This window comes from Varanus komodoensis, unplaced genomic scaffold, assembly GCF_004798865.1.
Source record: "Varanus komodoensis strain SLA01 unplaced genomic scaffold, ASM479886v1 scaffold2, whole genome shotgun sequence".
In the NCBI taxonomy this organism is placed as follows: domain Eukaryota; kingdom Metazoa; phylum Chordata; class Lepidosauria; order Squamata; family Varanidae; genus Varanus; species Varanus komodoensis.
In genome coordinates, this window is record NW_025335568.1 from 32,944,764 (window position 1) to 32,959,887 (window position 15,124).

A 15,124-nucleotide genomic window follows, 5' to 3' on the forward strand; every position below is an offset into this window, starting at 1 on the left:
ACACACACACACACACACACACACACACACACACACGGAGGGAGGGAGGGAGGGAGGGAGGGAGGGAGGGATCCTTGCTCATTCTGCACCCTACTAGTGTTCCTTGTTTGGTTAAATGTTAGCTTGTCTCAGAGTTTGCAACTCTCTTCCATTTTTTAAAAACTTCATTATGGTAAAAGGAAATCAAATTAGATCTCCGTGAGAAATGGTGGATTCCTTCTCCCCAGCCAAAAGTAATGGTTTGGTTTGGAGACATGCTTTTAAAGCATAACAGCAGCACATTTTCATTTCATGACTTAGGGTGCAATTTCATGTGGCTGCCCATAAACTTTCAAGCTTGCAAGATTACAGGCATCCAATCAGGTGGATTGGAGCAGGCCAGGGTGAGGGTTGCTTTTGTGCCCTTAAAAACATTCGGATGACTGCTTTTGGTTATCTAAATGTTTGTCCCGTTTTCATGAGGAGGAGGAGGAGGAGCTGAGGCACCACCTGGTTGGCAGAAGCTGCCAGTGTCTCTTCCTCTGCTCCCTGCAACCCCCATGGCTGTTTTCAAGAGCCTTTGGGACTTTAGGCACCTTGGAAAGAACCAAGCCAGCTCAGAGAGAGGCTTTTCCAATGTCGCAGTGGGGACTCTTGTCTTCCCCCATGGCAAACTAGATGGCACTTACCAGTCACAGGATCACGTCCTCAACTGCAACACCTATTTTGTATCTCATGCTAGTTTACCCCTTCAAGCTGAATAATGAGAACAGATCGGTTCTTTTAATCAAATAAAAAACAAACTTTATTTACAAGAAAAAGTCTGTACATTGTGCATACATAAAAATATAAAAAAACCAAAATAGAAAATACAAAAGTGTTAAAATGTATACAAACACTGTTTAAAAATGTGACTCCTGGAAAATCTCAAGCTTTCATTTCTTGGAGAGTGCACATTCACTTAAAAAATCATCATACAAAATAATTTTCAAGGCTATTATTATTACACAGTCTTCTACTTGAATAGCTCAGCGACTATAGATTGAGATGATAAGAATAGATAGTGTGTGCACAGATGATCATTCAAGGATGAAGTTTCAAAATGTGGGTTGTATCCACTGTTGTGCAAGCAGACTTAAGATCTGCACAGCCAGTTTTCTCTTTTCTCCCTGCCCTGCCCTGCCATCCCCAAAAAGCCTTTCCCGGTGTGTGTTGGTGGAGATACCACTGAACATACAGTGGGAGAGAAATATCTCAGAATGCTGGACAGAGAAATACAAGGTTCCCAATGTGGGGCTAGGGCAGGTTCCCCCTCCCACAGCCCACAGCATTCAGCAGGAAGGAAAGACTGGCTGCACGAAGGGACCTCTTGTTCACGTGATGTTGGATACAATCCCATCTCACCATAATAACAGTAGAAAGCTGTGAAATTAAAAATGCAATTTTCTTAAATAAGCCTTCAAAAGCTATGAAGTGCTTATCTAAGCAGTAACATCTGCTCTTTGTGCAGAAGGTAGCAGTATTGTGGAAATATCTCCTTCTATAGGACATTTTAAAAATTTGCTGCATTTTTCACACAATGGACAATAGCCAAAGCTGTCACAGTTCCGTCACTAACAGTGTTACCCTAAAAATAAATCAACAGTACTGTAGCTTGTTAGCACTGGCTAGGCAAAGGGAAAAAGTAAAGATTTGCCACCAGCAGGCTGAACTGCAGAATCTGATGGCAAATCACTGTTTTCCTCTTTGCCTTGCTTGGGCAGCAAGCTCTAATGCTGTTAGGCTCCTCTTGGTACATAAGTGTGACAGCACTGGATACTGCCCAGTAAAATCGATGTATTTTATCTCCGGGAAGTAGAAAACAGAATTGCCTAGTTTTTTGTTTTGAATGAAACCTTACTATTCAGTTCAATTTTGAATAACAGTGAAGTGGCTGAAGCTTTGAAATCCAGGTGAAATGCCATTCATAATTTGTCTCCATTCACTTTAAACTCCTTAAGCAAGACTATACTGGGACATGAGTGCACACAGGTGCGCACAAGCATGTTTGACCTGGATGGGGATTATGGACTGCAGTCATCTCAATGAACTACTAGATTAGCAAATTCAGTGTACAATTGTGAACAGAACTCATTCAATGTATTTCCTAGGGAGTCTTCGCCCCCTCGCAAGAACTGAGACTCATTTGAAGCTTGAATAATATTTTTTAAAGCATCCATTTATATTTCATGAGCCATAGCAAGTGTGGCACATTCTGCAGCTTCTATTACTAGCACGTCAGGCATTTTGCCTGGCGTGAACAGTGCCGATAAGTGTTTCCTCTCTGACTTTGGCATCGCATAACCACAGGGCTGAGCTGACCATACTAGCATCGCACGAGTGCGTTGCTGAGCAGAGAGGACGAGTGTGTCCTTTCCTGGCTGTTTAATACTGATGCCATTCCCCTCCAGACTGGCTTGCTTCATTCCCCTTTAATACTCCCCGCACTAGAACAGAGTGGGCAACGACAGCAAGCCTTACTCCCTAGGCTTCCCATTTTACTCCTAAACCTGGCAATAAGCCCCACTGATTTCAGCAGAATCCAGTGGGTGTGCTTAGGTCTCCTGCCTGGGACAGGGGTGGGCAATTTTTAGGGCATGGGCACACCTGAAACTGAGAGAAAACTGGAGAAACTGACCCAGGCACCATCACAGAAAGGTGGGACCCCTGACCGAAAAAGAGTAACCTGCCCCAAAGACAACATACAAGGTAGAAGTGGGGTCTGAGCTGCAACACGGTACAAAACTTGAACCCTCAGCTTTCATTACCGAATCTATTCACAGTAATCCCAGCTGTGAATTAAAATGAGTTAATTTGTTTTTAAAGAGGGGGGCTGGGCATCTTGATGGGCCAAAAAAGGACACATTTGTTTGTTTTATACCCTGCCTCTTCACAAACAGTATAAAATATAAAATAAAATAAATAAAATAAAATAATAAAAGGCACTCAAAGTAGGTACTCATCACATTGCCTGCTCCTGCTCTAAGGTGTATATTCAATTATTGGTATAGACTAATTATCCCTAAACTTTTAAAACTAACCTTTAATGTTCAGTTAGAATGGTTAAAAACCCAATTCAGATTTAATGCCACTCCCAACCTGGCACTTTCAAGATATTGGACTACTTTTCACATCATCCCCATCAAATGGCCCCATCAGTTACAGGTAATAGGGATGCTTTTACAGAATCACAATATATACACAGCCTTGTGAAGAAAAACAGAAGTCTAGCAATCTGAATATACCTCCAAAGTCAAGCATAAACACAGAGGGGATACAAGAGATTGTTTTGTTTTGTTATTTTGCGTAGTGACAAAAAGTTTTGCTTAACTAGAGATATTAACTCTAAACAAACAAACAGAAGAAAACCTCCATTTCACCATCTAAAGATATTATGCATAAACACTGAGAGCACCACATTAAAAAATTCACAGTGGAAATTGTAAAACATAGCAGGTAATAGAAAATATGTCTGTGCAAGGTGTTGAACGTGGTGTTTCATCTGTACAGTCAGTGCAGAAGAAGTGTGAGGCTTTTAACATCTTTATGCCAATCAAAACTCACCTCTCTCACCAACCCTTACTTTTTACAACTAACAAATAAAGAAAAGGTTTAGACAGGCTTCATCTGTTTTTAAAAGTGAAATTTCTCACAACTTCAAGTAGGAGCTACAGACATTTATGCCATATTTATAACTCTGACAGACTGAAAACATGAAAGATATTATAGGATAGACTAAAACATTCAGAACTCTATTTTGCATGAAATGTACATTCATGAATTATCATGTGGAATAGTTTGAACTTCTGATTACCTTTTGTTGTGTTTTGCTAAAAGAAGGGTTAGAAGTAAAACATTTAGCAGTCTCAGTGATAATGTACTGAATCAGAGAAAATGGTGCATGAATAAGGTGGCCTAGATAGAACCCTCTGCAATGTTTCCCTCTTCCCTTCCCTTCTGCAATTTACACTGGAGCTTTTTGCTTGTTGAATTTGAAAACCCAATACTGTCAGAAAAATAACCACGAAGAATATTTTGAGGTTTATTGTCCAAAACCCGTTGAAGTAAGTGGAATAAACCAACAGTCACAGCTTACATTTCTGCCATGGTTGTGTTCCAACAGTCAGAGGTTGGAAGAGACCTGTTTTCCCCTGCAGAGGAGGGCAGGACAAATGGCCTAAGCTCAGGAAACCAAGGTTCAATCTGGATGCCAGGAAGTACTTCCTGACATTTAGGACCCCAAGGGTATGGAATGGGGTTCCACAGGAGGTGGCTGAAGCCCCATTGGTGAGTGTGTTAAAGCATAGGCTGGACATACACATGGTAGGCATGTCATAAGCAGAGCTGGCTGGAGCCAGGGGTCAGACTAGATGGGCCGAGAGGCCTCTTCTGACTTGCTCTGCTTCTATGTTAGAGAGAAAAAAATGCAGATTTTGATAAAGGATGACTCAGGATCCAGGGCATCCACAGTTTGTGCTAATCCATATTTTGGGACAGAGAAGCAGTACTAAGCATTGCACTTAGTACAATGTATTTGGGCTTTTAAGATGTAGCAAACCTATTTTTTAAGCTCTAGAGTAAACTCAAATTCCCCCACTTTGGATTGGGACCCTAGTATGCTTGGGTAAAGAAACTGAATTTTCTCCATGCACCAAACTGAGTTTCCTCTGGATTTCCTCTTCCATAGCTACAATTTTTATTCCAAACAGTGCTCCATAAATCCAAATGCTTTGGGTTTAAGCTACATTTATGGAGATGTCATATGGTCACCGTAAGTAAAGTATCTTAATCATTTTGTCCTGCCACATTAGAAATGATGCATGTTAAAATATATGTATGCTTCAGGTGGTTATTGTTAAGAAAACAGCAGAAGCATCCATATTCAGATATGCACAGGTGCAAATTCTCTAAAGCAAGCTGAGTGAAAATATAAAGAGGCAGCATTCATCTAAATGCTGGGACATTCCTCTTGCCTTTTCCTTTATTAGAATACTTATGATTCAGGGCACACCACCATAAGGTGCACATCAGTATGTTTCTGCAAATATGTGGCACTGTTTTCAACAGAAAGAAGAGTTTGCATGTGACACTGGCCCATCTAATTTACCCTGACCCAAATTAAATTCCATGAATTTTAATCATGTTAGGAGTGCGTGAAATTTTAATAAAGGAAGATTGGAAAGGAACATCAGCTGAGGTAGTCTTTACAAACAGATTTGGTAAGTCTATCCATAATAGATCTGTTGGAATTGGACACTGGAGCCTCTTTGTTCAGAGGTATCAGCTATCTGGGGTTTGGATGCTTCAGATAAAGAGAAGGAGGTCATCCTCTTTGTGCCCTGCTGGTGAATGAGGCATCTAGTTGGCCTGTTTCAGTCAGAACGCAGGAGCAGACAGACCTTCAGTTTGATCGAACAAGGCAATTGTCTCCAGAAGTAGAAACAGGTTCCCAGATCCTCCTACTAGGACCCTGGGGAGCAGATGGGAATGTAAACATGCAGAAGCAGCAGTTGAATGTTCCTGGATTAATATTCAGGAGTATTTTCTGCTGATCCACAAGAATCTTTGGGCAGCTATGATAGGAGCTGGAGTTCAATGTAACCGGAGAACCACAGCTTGCTCACCTCTGCTATGAACACTGCTTAGGCAGTAGCTATGCAGAAGATTGCAAGGCCCAGTGGCCATACAACACTGATGCTTTCCCCTAACAGTGCTCCAGCTGGTCCCTGTGGCAGTTTAAGCAAAGCTAAAGGAGGCCAAAAAAGAGATCTTTGACTCTTGCACCACTGTGAGTGGAAGAGGAATGAGGGAAGGAAGAGCCAACAGCCTGCCCTATAAAGTTGGGCTATGAACTGAATTCACTACTTCTCCTGCTTTGGAATAGAATTACTTCCACTGTGATCCAGCACTAGACCATAAATGATAGTGACCAGGAACAGGGAGCAAGCTTGACAGAGATACTGACTGTTCTGTATATGGATACATGGCCCAAGGGGGCTAAGGAAGAACTATTCTGCTCTTTGCACAGCTTTCATGGACAATTGGCTAGAAGAAAAAGGCAAGACAAAATGTAATTTAAGAGCTTGCGCTTTGGTTTTGGTTTTTAAAAGCCACATCGGCCCCTGGGTCTGAGAGGTCAGAAGTGACTCCAGTGATACATGGAATGGCATAACGTGGAAAAATGAATCAGAAATGTGAACATGTATTTTGGGAGCTGCAAACCCTTGCAAAGTCAGGGCTGTATTTCCCTGAAAAAGATAAAATTGCAACTTGTAATTGTCTGGAATATACACAGGGAACCAAGACCTTGCCTAAGTCCCAATGCTCTGTCAGTGCTCACATTGCTGGTTTATGGTTCTGGCAGAGTACTTGAGGATTATCTTTATCCCATGATAAGCTGAGCACTTGAAACTTTCATGACATGGTGGGATCACTACCAGGTAGATTTTGCATCCCCTAAGAGCAGCCGTAAATGACACGCTGGAGGAATTCTCCCATTTAGTAATTGGGAGAAATAGAATTCTCCCATTTATCATGATAATATTATTTCATAAAAGTTCTGAATCAACGCACAACCTGCATATATCAATAAGGGCAGCAAACATCTTCATTCTCATATAGAGACTGGTGCCAACACATTGCAGAGATAAATTTTAACATGCTCTTTTTTGAGGCAGTCAAGGAGATTGTCTTATCCTTCTCCACACACGGTTGGATCAATTTATGTTTCCAACCAAACATGCACAGATTTTATGCACAATAAAACAGGCTAGCACAGATGTTCCAGGATTACGATGCCAAACTCTACCACTGGTAATCTTAAATAAAATGGTGTTAAAGAATATGGCTTGTTATATTCAACACACATCCAGGACTGATACATACTTTTGATGTGAGGGAAGAGACAGACATCTTAAGATGCTGAAAGAAACTTTCCCATGGTTTGTTTTTATGACACTCTTAAGGACCCCTGCTCTAGGTCAGATTTAGCTATTAAAACGCCTTGTCAAAATGACCTCCATCTGGCATGTATGGCAGAAATGTTTGATATAGCCTGGCACACCTCACATATACCTACTCACTATGGTTTGCCTTCACTGTATTTTGCATCTTTCAAACACCAAGCCTTTTAAAAAAACCTATCTGCAAAGCAGTAATAAATACTCAGGCCTTAGAAACAACTTCCCTCATGCCTGCTACTTAGTTACAGTTTATAGACGCAAGACTAGGTTGGTCTAGGATTCACTTTCAAGTATTTTTGTGGTATATTAGTATAACAGTAGCACCTTATTGCACATTGTTCTATGAAGATTTCCTGTTAAGTGTATGGGAGCTCGTGTTGCCCAGGACATTTCACTGACCTGAACCCTGGTAAAATCACTTTTCCTTTTCGGTACAAATCATCCTGGATACCTTTGTTCATCCGCTGTACCAGCAATTTCTCATATAGCAGGGGATGGTACGCCCCCAAGGTACAAGCTGCATCATAGTAGAGTTCGTGGTAGTGGCAAAGGTCAGTTTGTCGGACGGAAGGAATGTATTCGTACACATGCACTTCACTGCACATGGACATCATGATGAGGATCCCTAAGAGTGGAAGTGTCAACAGGATGGAAATGCCGTATCAGAATCAAATAGTATTTCTTTTAACCACTGAAAAGTCAAGCCATGTTTTAATTGCTAAAAAATAATTGGCAATCTCAAGCACGTTGGAAAATAATATGATACTGTGATGAGAGATAAAAATGATAAAAATGCATTATATCATACAAAATTTCCAACACAGTGTAGCACATTTTATGACGCAAGTATAAGGCTAGTACCTTTGCTGACTAGAGCAAAAATAGCAACCTTGTGTATTAAACACTTATTCCCATCAGGTTTCAAATGAAAGAGTTTCCTGTCATCATTTAAGAATACAATGTTTACAAAACTTATCAGTCTACAGAAATGTTTAAACATCCAGGAGTTGTAAAGTATGCTCCTTTTTTAGACAAAGATGCCTTATACTAAATTTATAGTAGACAAAGTTTACATGATAAAAGGTGTAGGTTACACAGTGCTTTTGAGATGCTTTTGCCTTCTCTAACCATTGGTCATGCTGGCTGGGACTTACGGGTAATGTTGTTCAAACATCTAGGAGGCAACCAGATTGCTGATTCCTGACTTACAGTAGTATATGATTAATCAGAGAGCACTGGATATATTTTTACTTATATTCTTCCTCTCATATATACTTTTCAAGATGGGTAAACCATGAATAATATTATCAAATGATTTTCAGTCTTTTTGTGAAGTCAGTGCCAAGAAATTAAATACTATTTACTCTCAAATATATCTGCATAGAGTTTAAACAAAAACAAAAAAACAAGCAAAAGAACACTCCACAAGCAGATCTATATCCAAGCCAAGGAACTCCTTGACCATATTTATGTCCATATCAGGTTCTGCAGTGTTTTTTAAAGCTCCTGATCTATCTTGAGGTGAGGAAATTCCAGGACTGGGCCATAATCTTCATAATTCAAAGATATCCTCATATTGCCTGACTGCAGTACAACATGGTATACATTTGAATACATCTGTTCTCAAGCTTTTTCCAATGCAGTTTTGATTAAGTGGTGGACACACTGGTAGTTTCCACAAAGGCAGGGTACCATTAAAATTCTCTTGCTCCAAGTTGCAATGCATTTCCTGACCATACAGTGCTCTCTCATATTAGCCAAAGTCTTGTTAACTCAATGCAAAAGACACACATGCATAAACACTATAATGGCTTGGCTTCCCATTAGGAGATGTATGTAGCTTCCCAACATTGTGGGGATCTTATTCCCCCACTTTTCCACATCACCTTGAGGTTCAAATGCATGAACCAGCTTTGTTGTAGAAACTTGCATTTATTCTCTTTTATATTTAAGTTGACTTGTCAGTCATGGGTTTAGAGAAGTGATACATACCAGAGAGAAAAAGTTTAACATGGAATGGACTACTAGTTCATTCCATGATAATAATCATAGAATCAGAATAGTAGAATACCAGAGAGAAAAAGTTTAACATGGAATGGACTACTAGTTCATTCCATGATAATAATCATAGAATCAGAATAGTAGAGTTGGAAGAGGCCAGAAGGCCATCGGGTTGAACCTCCTGCTCAGTGCAGGACTGCAAGTTACACCGTCCCTCCCAGATGGCTGTCCAGTTGCATCTCGAACACTTCTAGCATGGGAGAGCCCTCATCTTCCCAAGGCAATTGGTTTCACTGTCATGCTGCTCTAACAGTCAGGACATTTTCCCGGAAATCTAGGTGGATTCTGGCTTCCTGTAATTTATTCTGTGCCCTGCATTCCGGGATGACTGAGAAGAGATCCTGGCCGTCCTCTTTGTGATGGCCTTTCAAGTACTTGTAGGGCACTATTGTATTTCCCCTCAGTCTTCTTGGTGTCAAACATGCCCAGTTCTTTCTCCTGTTAGGGCTCTGTTTCCAGTCCCTGGATCTTCCTCTAAACCCTTTCCAGCTTATCTGCATCTTTCTTAAACTGCGGTGCCCAGAACTGGACACAGATGATGACTCCAGATGAGGCTTAACCAGTGCTCAGGAAAGGGGAACTGCATGGAATTTGGAAATGATACTTCAATTAATGTAGTCTAAAATAGCATTGTGCCATTTTTGCAGCCACATCACATCGTTGATTCACATTCAGTTTGTGATCTACAACAATTCCAATATCTTTTTCACTTGCAGCATTGCTGAGCCAAGTGTTCTCCATCTTGTAATAATGCATTTGGTTTTTTCCCTAGGTACCAAACTTGGCATTTGTCTCAACTGAATTTCATTCTGTTTTCAGCCCAGCACTCCAAGCTATCAATATCACCTTGAATCTTGTTTCTGTCTTCCAGGGTATTAGACATACCCAGTTCTGTGTCATCTGCAAATCTGATAATCGGTTCCTGCACTTCCTCATCCAGGTCATTAATAAAAATGTCGACAAGCACTGGGCCCAGGACTGAACCCTACAATACCCCCCTCCCACCAGTCCTGAGTTGAGAAGGTGCCATCTTAAAAGAAATGGCAAAGTGGTAGCTATGAATGTAGCATATTTTTTTTTTTTTTTGCAAACTATCTGAATCAAGGTTGGCTTTTATAGATGCATGAAGCTTTATTAGCTAATAATTCATATCTAGAAAACTAAGTTTAGCAAAATGAATCTGGTTTTGTTCTGTTTTTGTGTTTCAGTTCTATAAATGTTTTCTTGTACTTTTCCACTGCCAACCTCCTTCAGCTGCTGATGGGGAAACCACGTGCCCCTCAAGGGTCATGGCCATCCAGCTAAACCAGAAAACAGAAGGTGGAATCGCATGCAGCAGCCAAACACATCCGCAAGTAGATGAAAAAATGGTCTGTCTTCTGAGTCCAGAGTCAAGCATGGAGCCAGTTTCAGAAAACACAGCACAGCTGTCCAAGGAAAATTCACTCTTGTGAATGAATACAAGCGGTTGTATACACATTTATGTAGTATCTGCTTTGCTTTTATTATATCCAATTTCTTTTATTTTTATTTAAGGAATTGATGGTATGTTGTGCAGGAACAAAACAGAACACAAAGTGTGTTGCTATTAGTGGGTTTTTGTTTTTTCACACTGACTATAAAGTACTATACTACGCAAATGCAGTACTACATTATAGTAGCACTGTGGGAAAAAAACTCTGGAAGCAACTCTTCTAAATTCACAAGGAATTAACATAGGAATTCTTGTGGTTTAACTGATACCATTATACCTATTCTATTAAATAGTTCCATTTAAGCTCTAAATAGTAATTCTACCAAAGTTAGCAGGATGTTGGCACCATTGACTTCATTAAAACAGAATTTCCTCCTAGATTTTTGTATCCTGAGCAGCACTTATCATGGAATGATTTTCAGATGTGTACTGAGTCACATGAATCTGCTGCTTTAATTGGCGAGTTATAAACATCCTTTGTTTCACACAACTTCTGGTTCAGCATATTGACTAATAATAAACATCTGAAGACTGTAACTCAGTTTCTGAGAACTCATAGCATAAAGCCTGTTTTCCCTTCTCAAGAACAGACAACCACTAGAAAGAGATATTGCTGGATCACAAAATCTATGTGTGGGTTGTAGCACAGCTATGTAATGATGAAGCAGCTTTTTCCCCCTGGGCCAATCAAATATGCAGCTGTGATATCAGGCAGGCCTGTGCCACATATGGGCTAACTTTGTGGATTCAGTTCATTTGGTTACCTATTGTAACATACATACCTGTTCAATACATGTATACATACATATGCTGTGTTTCCATAACAATATTTGAAGTAATTTACAATAAAAATGGTTCCCTGCAGGATCATTGGCGAGTGCCTTTGTCTCAGGCAGGCACAGTAAGTTCATAAAGCTCCTCAGAAACCTCTCTATAAGGCTGGCAGGATGCAATCGAATGGTTAAGCCCTACCCTCTTATGGGCAGGCTTACACCAATGAATCCACACCGTGTCCATACAAATTTTTTTCAGCTTAAAGCTAAAGATGATTTATTTACCCATCTTGCCTGACTGAGAATTTTGAAGAACTTGAAACATTGCATAGTATTTTATGACTTTTACTTGGCCTTAACTTAATCTGACCCTAGACATGGAATTTCTTATTGATTTTAGACATCTGTGTCTCTGTGGTATAACACTAATGAAAGACTGTTCCAAGAGTTCCATTTGAGAAGTCTTGGGTCCATCTGTCCGTCCGTCCATCCATCCAATCCCTGTATGTCCTACTCCACTACAAACAGTCTGAAAGAACTTCAACTGCCTTTGGCTACAACAGTAAAACATTTTATAAATATGTGATGCGACCTTTGAAAATACAAAAGTAGCCTCCTTTTCAAACAGGTATTTAGCCTGAATTTAAGTCTGTTCTCTCAGTTTAAGTCATATTCTTAACTCATTTCTGCACATTAGCGCTCATTAGCATTGCAAAGAAATGAGTTAGAGGAAATACTCTCTGTGAAGCATTCCAACATGCAGGACAGGGTGCAGTTTTGTCAATGCTTTAAGCCCCGGGTGGGTCTTATCAAATGTAGCTCCTCAAAGAAGACAGGAGCATAATAGCCCTCTCCCGGCAACTGGCATTTAAAGGTGCACTGGAGGTAACTCAGCACCCTCAAGCTGAAGGGCTGTAAATGGTCTTGGCTTCCATGCCTGGTCCTGTTTTTGGAAAGTTCACATCCATGCCTAAAGAGTCCAGATGCACACTGCTCACTGTTAGGCACTTGCTATCACTCCATTTCCTACATTTCCTGATCCCTGTCTTGATTACGTTAAAGGTGTAGCTAGCAGTTCCTTCTTCTCCTTTCTCTTCTTGCTGTTGGAGGTGTTCTCATTTCTTATTGAGCTATCCTTCCATGCACAGAAACACATCTAGTTCTTCCCTCTGCTGATAATCCCATGAGCTCACACCTACTGGATTTAGGGAGAAAAGAAAAGCCCACACAAGCATTACTGGGGCTTTTTCGATGAGCCCTGTAAGCTGCAGGCTTTGGCTGAGGCTTTGGCCTAGCAGCAGCCATTTCAGGTAGCTGTGACGTTGGTCTTGACTGGCTCTCCAAGATCAATGTGTTTGGTCCTAACACAGAGTCTCTCACACTGGAATGCTTATTTATTACAGAAGAATTTTCTTGGTGATCATTGGCACTGTCAGCCAGATGCAGGAGGAGTGGCGCCAAAAAACAAACTCGATGTTTAACCATATTGTTAAGCATGACATTCCATCATGCCTCTCCTATTACTGTATTTCTCATCCTGTGTATGGGCAAAGATGTACAGAATGCTGTGACACCAGTAGGAGCATCAAAACGTTACAAGCAGAGAACCTGACCAGGACATTCGTAAGAGCAGGTTGCTTACCTGTAACTGATGTTCTTCGAGTGGCCATCTGTGCATTCACACATATGCGTGCTGTGCCTGCGCAGTGCCTAGGCTGGAAGATTAGAAAGCTAACTTTTTTTGGCAGGAAAACGCTCCGCTCTCCCCCCTTGCAGTATAAATAGGGTGGAGCATCCACCATTTTACTCAATCTTGAACACCGATGTTCGCCCCCTAACGTTGAAAAATAGCATCACAGGAAGCAGAGTCGGTACCGTAGGAGTAGCACAGAACCGACAATAAGTAAAAACAGTCCACTCACCAACACCATGCGGGGCCGGCAGGTTGTGTGAATGCACAGATGGCCACTTGAAGAACATCAGTTACAGGTAAGCAACCTGCTCTTCTTTGTCGTGGCCTCTGTGCATCACACATATGGCTGAGTAGCAAGCTTACCCGACTTGGAGGAGGGAAGGTGTCGTCAGTGAAGAATGGCAGAGAGCACGGCTCTACCAAAGGAGCAATCGTGCCTGGCATGTACATCAAGCCGATAATGCTTGACGAAAGTACATGGAACAGCCCAAGTTGCAGCCTTGCAAATATCCTGAATTGGAACACCTGCCACAAAGGCCGACGAAGTCGCTACTGCTCGCGTAGAATGCCCCCTCGGAAGTGAGGTAAGTCAATTTTTGCCAACTGATATGCTAGGACTATAGTCTGCACAATCCATTTAGACACTCGTTGAGATGAGATTGGAGAGCCCTTGTCATGATCAGCATACTTGACAAAAAGTCTGTTAGTATTCCTAAACGATTCTGTGCGAGACCTGTAAAAGGCCAGACAGCACCTAACATCCAGCATATGGAGAGAGCATTCAACCGAAGTTGTCGGAGATGGAAAAAACACAGGAAGGACGATGTCTTGGTCTAAATGAAACGGTGTAGCCACCTTGGGAAGAAACTTGGAATCCATTCGAAGAACGACTTTTTCCTTGTGAAAGTTCAAGAACGGTGGATCTATGCGTAGAGCACACAGTTCACTGGCTCTTCTGGCTGAAGTAACTGCAACAAGGAAGGCAGTTTTCTATGAAACTAGACGTAAATCCACCATTGCCAAAGGTTCAAATGGAGGCTTTGTAAGGGCCTGAAGTACAACAGAAAGACTCCATGTCAGCATAACAGGTCGAACCGACGGGTGTAGATTTTGTAGCCCTTTAAGAAAACAGCGAATCAGGGGTTGAGAGAAAACAGACAACCCTTGGATGCTGCCACGAAAATGTGAGATAGCAGCCGTATAGATTTTTACAGATGAAGGTTTGAGTCCCGAGCGATGATGTTCGAACATAAATTGCAAAATATTCTTGATCAAAGCCGACTCCGGAGAGAAGAAATGGGCATTGGCAAAGGAAGAGAATCTACTCCACTTTGCTGAGTACGACTTGCGTGTGGAAGGTCGTAGTGCAGATTCGAGAATCGCCTGAATATCCAGGGACAACATTGTCGGTTCCGAGATGAAGCTTGACGGTTCTGAGGGAGGAGTCGGTTGCGTATGTCGTTGAAGTGAAAGTTCCAAAGATTGGGACAGCAATGGAACCGGTAGAAAATTCAGTTCTATCGGAAGCACCATGCCATTAGTTCAGTGAAAGTAGGTCTGGGTGTCGGACTGTCCCATTGTGTTGCGTTACACAGATGAAGATCCAGTGGAAGTCGTCGAAAAACTCCTCTGGACTGAGTGAGGAGAGTGGTGAACCAGGGTTGCCTTGGCCACCATGGGGTTATCAGAATTCCTGTGGTGTTGTCTTGTACAATCTTCAACACTACCTTCATGAGGAGTGGGATTGGAGGGAATGCGTAGAAAAACAGGTTGTCCCAGTTGATCATTAGGGCATCTCCCTCAAGTCCAATCCGAGCCCTGCTCTGGAGCAAAACAGTATGCATACCCTGTTTGACCAGATTGCAAACAAGTCTATGTCCATGTGTCCCCATGACTGGAACAGTTGGTTGCAAACCACTCGATCCAACTCCCACTCGTGGGTCATTGACATCTGTCGGCTCAGTGTGTCAGGTTCTACGTTGTCGGTTCCCGCAAGATGAACCGCCAGAATCATGATGTCCCGGGCGAAACACCAATCCCAGATTTGCATTGACAAACAAGCCAGGAGAGGTGACTTTGTCCCGCCCTGTTTGTTGACGTGAAAAACAGCAGCTATGCTGTCGGACGCGATCTGTACAACTTG

The 15,124-nt window shown here is 41.7% G+C and overlaps 2 protein-coding genes across 2 annotated transcripts in view; one reads left to right on the forward strand and one right to left on the reverse strand.

The window, feature by feature from the left end:
- Positions 1-10,495, forward strand: part of LOC123022794 (parapinopsin-like) — a 44,249-nt gene extending 33,754 nt beyond the window's left edge. The window contains exon 4 of the mRNA XM_044428807.1: positions 10,250-10,495. Within this exon, the coding sequence (XP_044284742.1) occupies positions 10,250-10,495 (246 nt within the window). The remainder of the gene's footprint in view (positions 1-10,249) is intronic.
- The window catches only part of ST6GAL2 (ST6 beta-galactoside alpha-2,6-sialyltransferase 2), a 30,781-nt gene continuing 22,993 nt past the window's right edge, over positions 7,337-15,124 (reverse strand). Inside the window, exon 5 of the mRNA XM_044428805.1 lies at positions 7,337-7,605. Within this exon, the coding sequence (XP_044284740.1) occupies positions 7,337-7,605 (269 nt within the window). The remainder of the gene's footprint in view (positions 7,606-15,124) is intronic.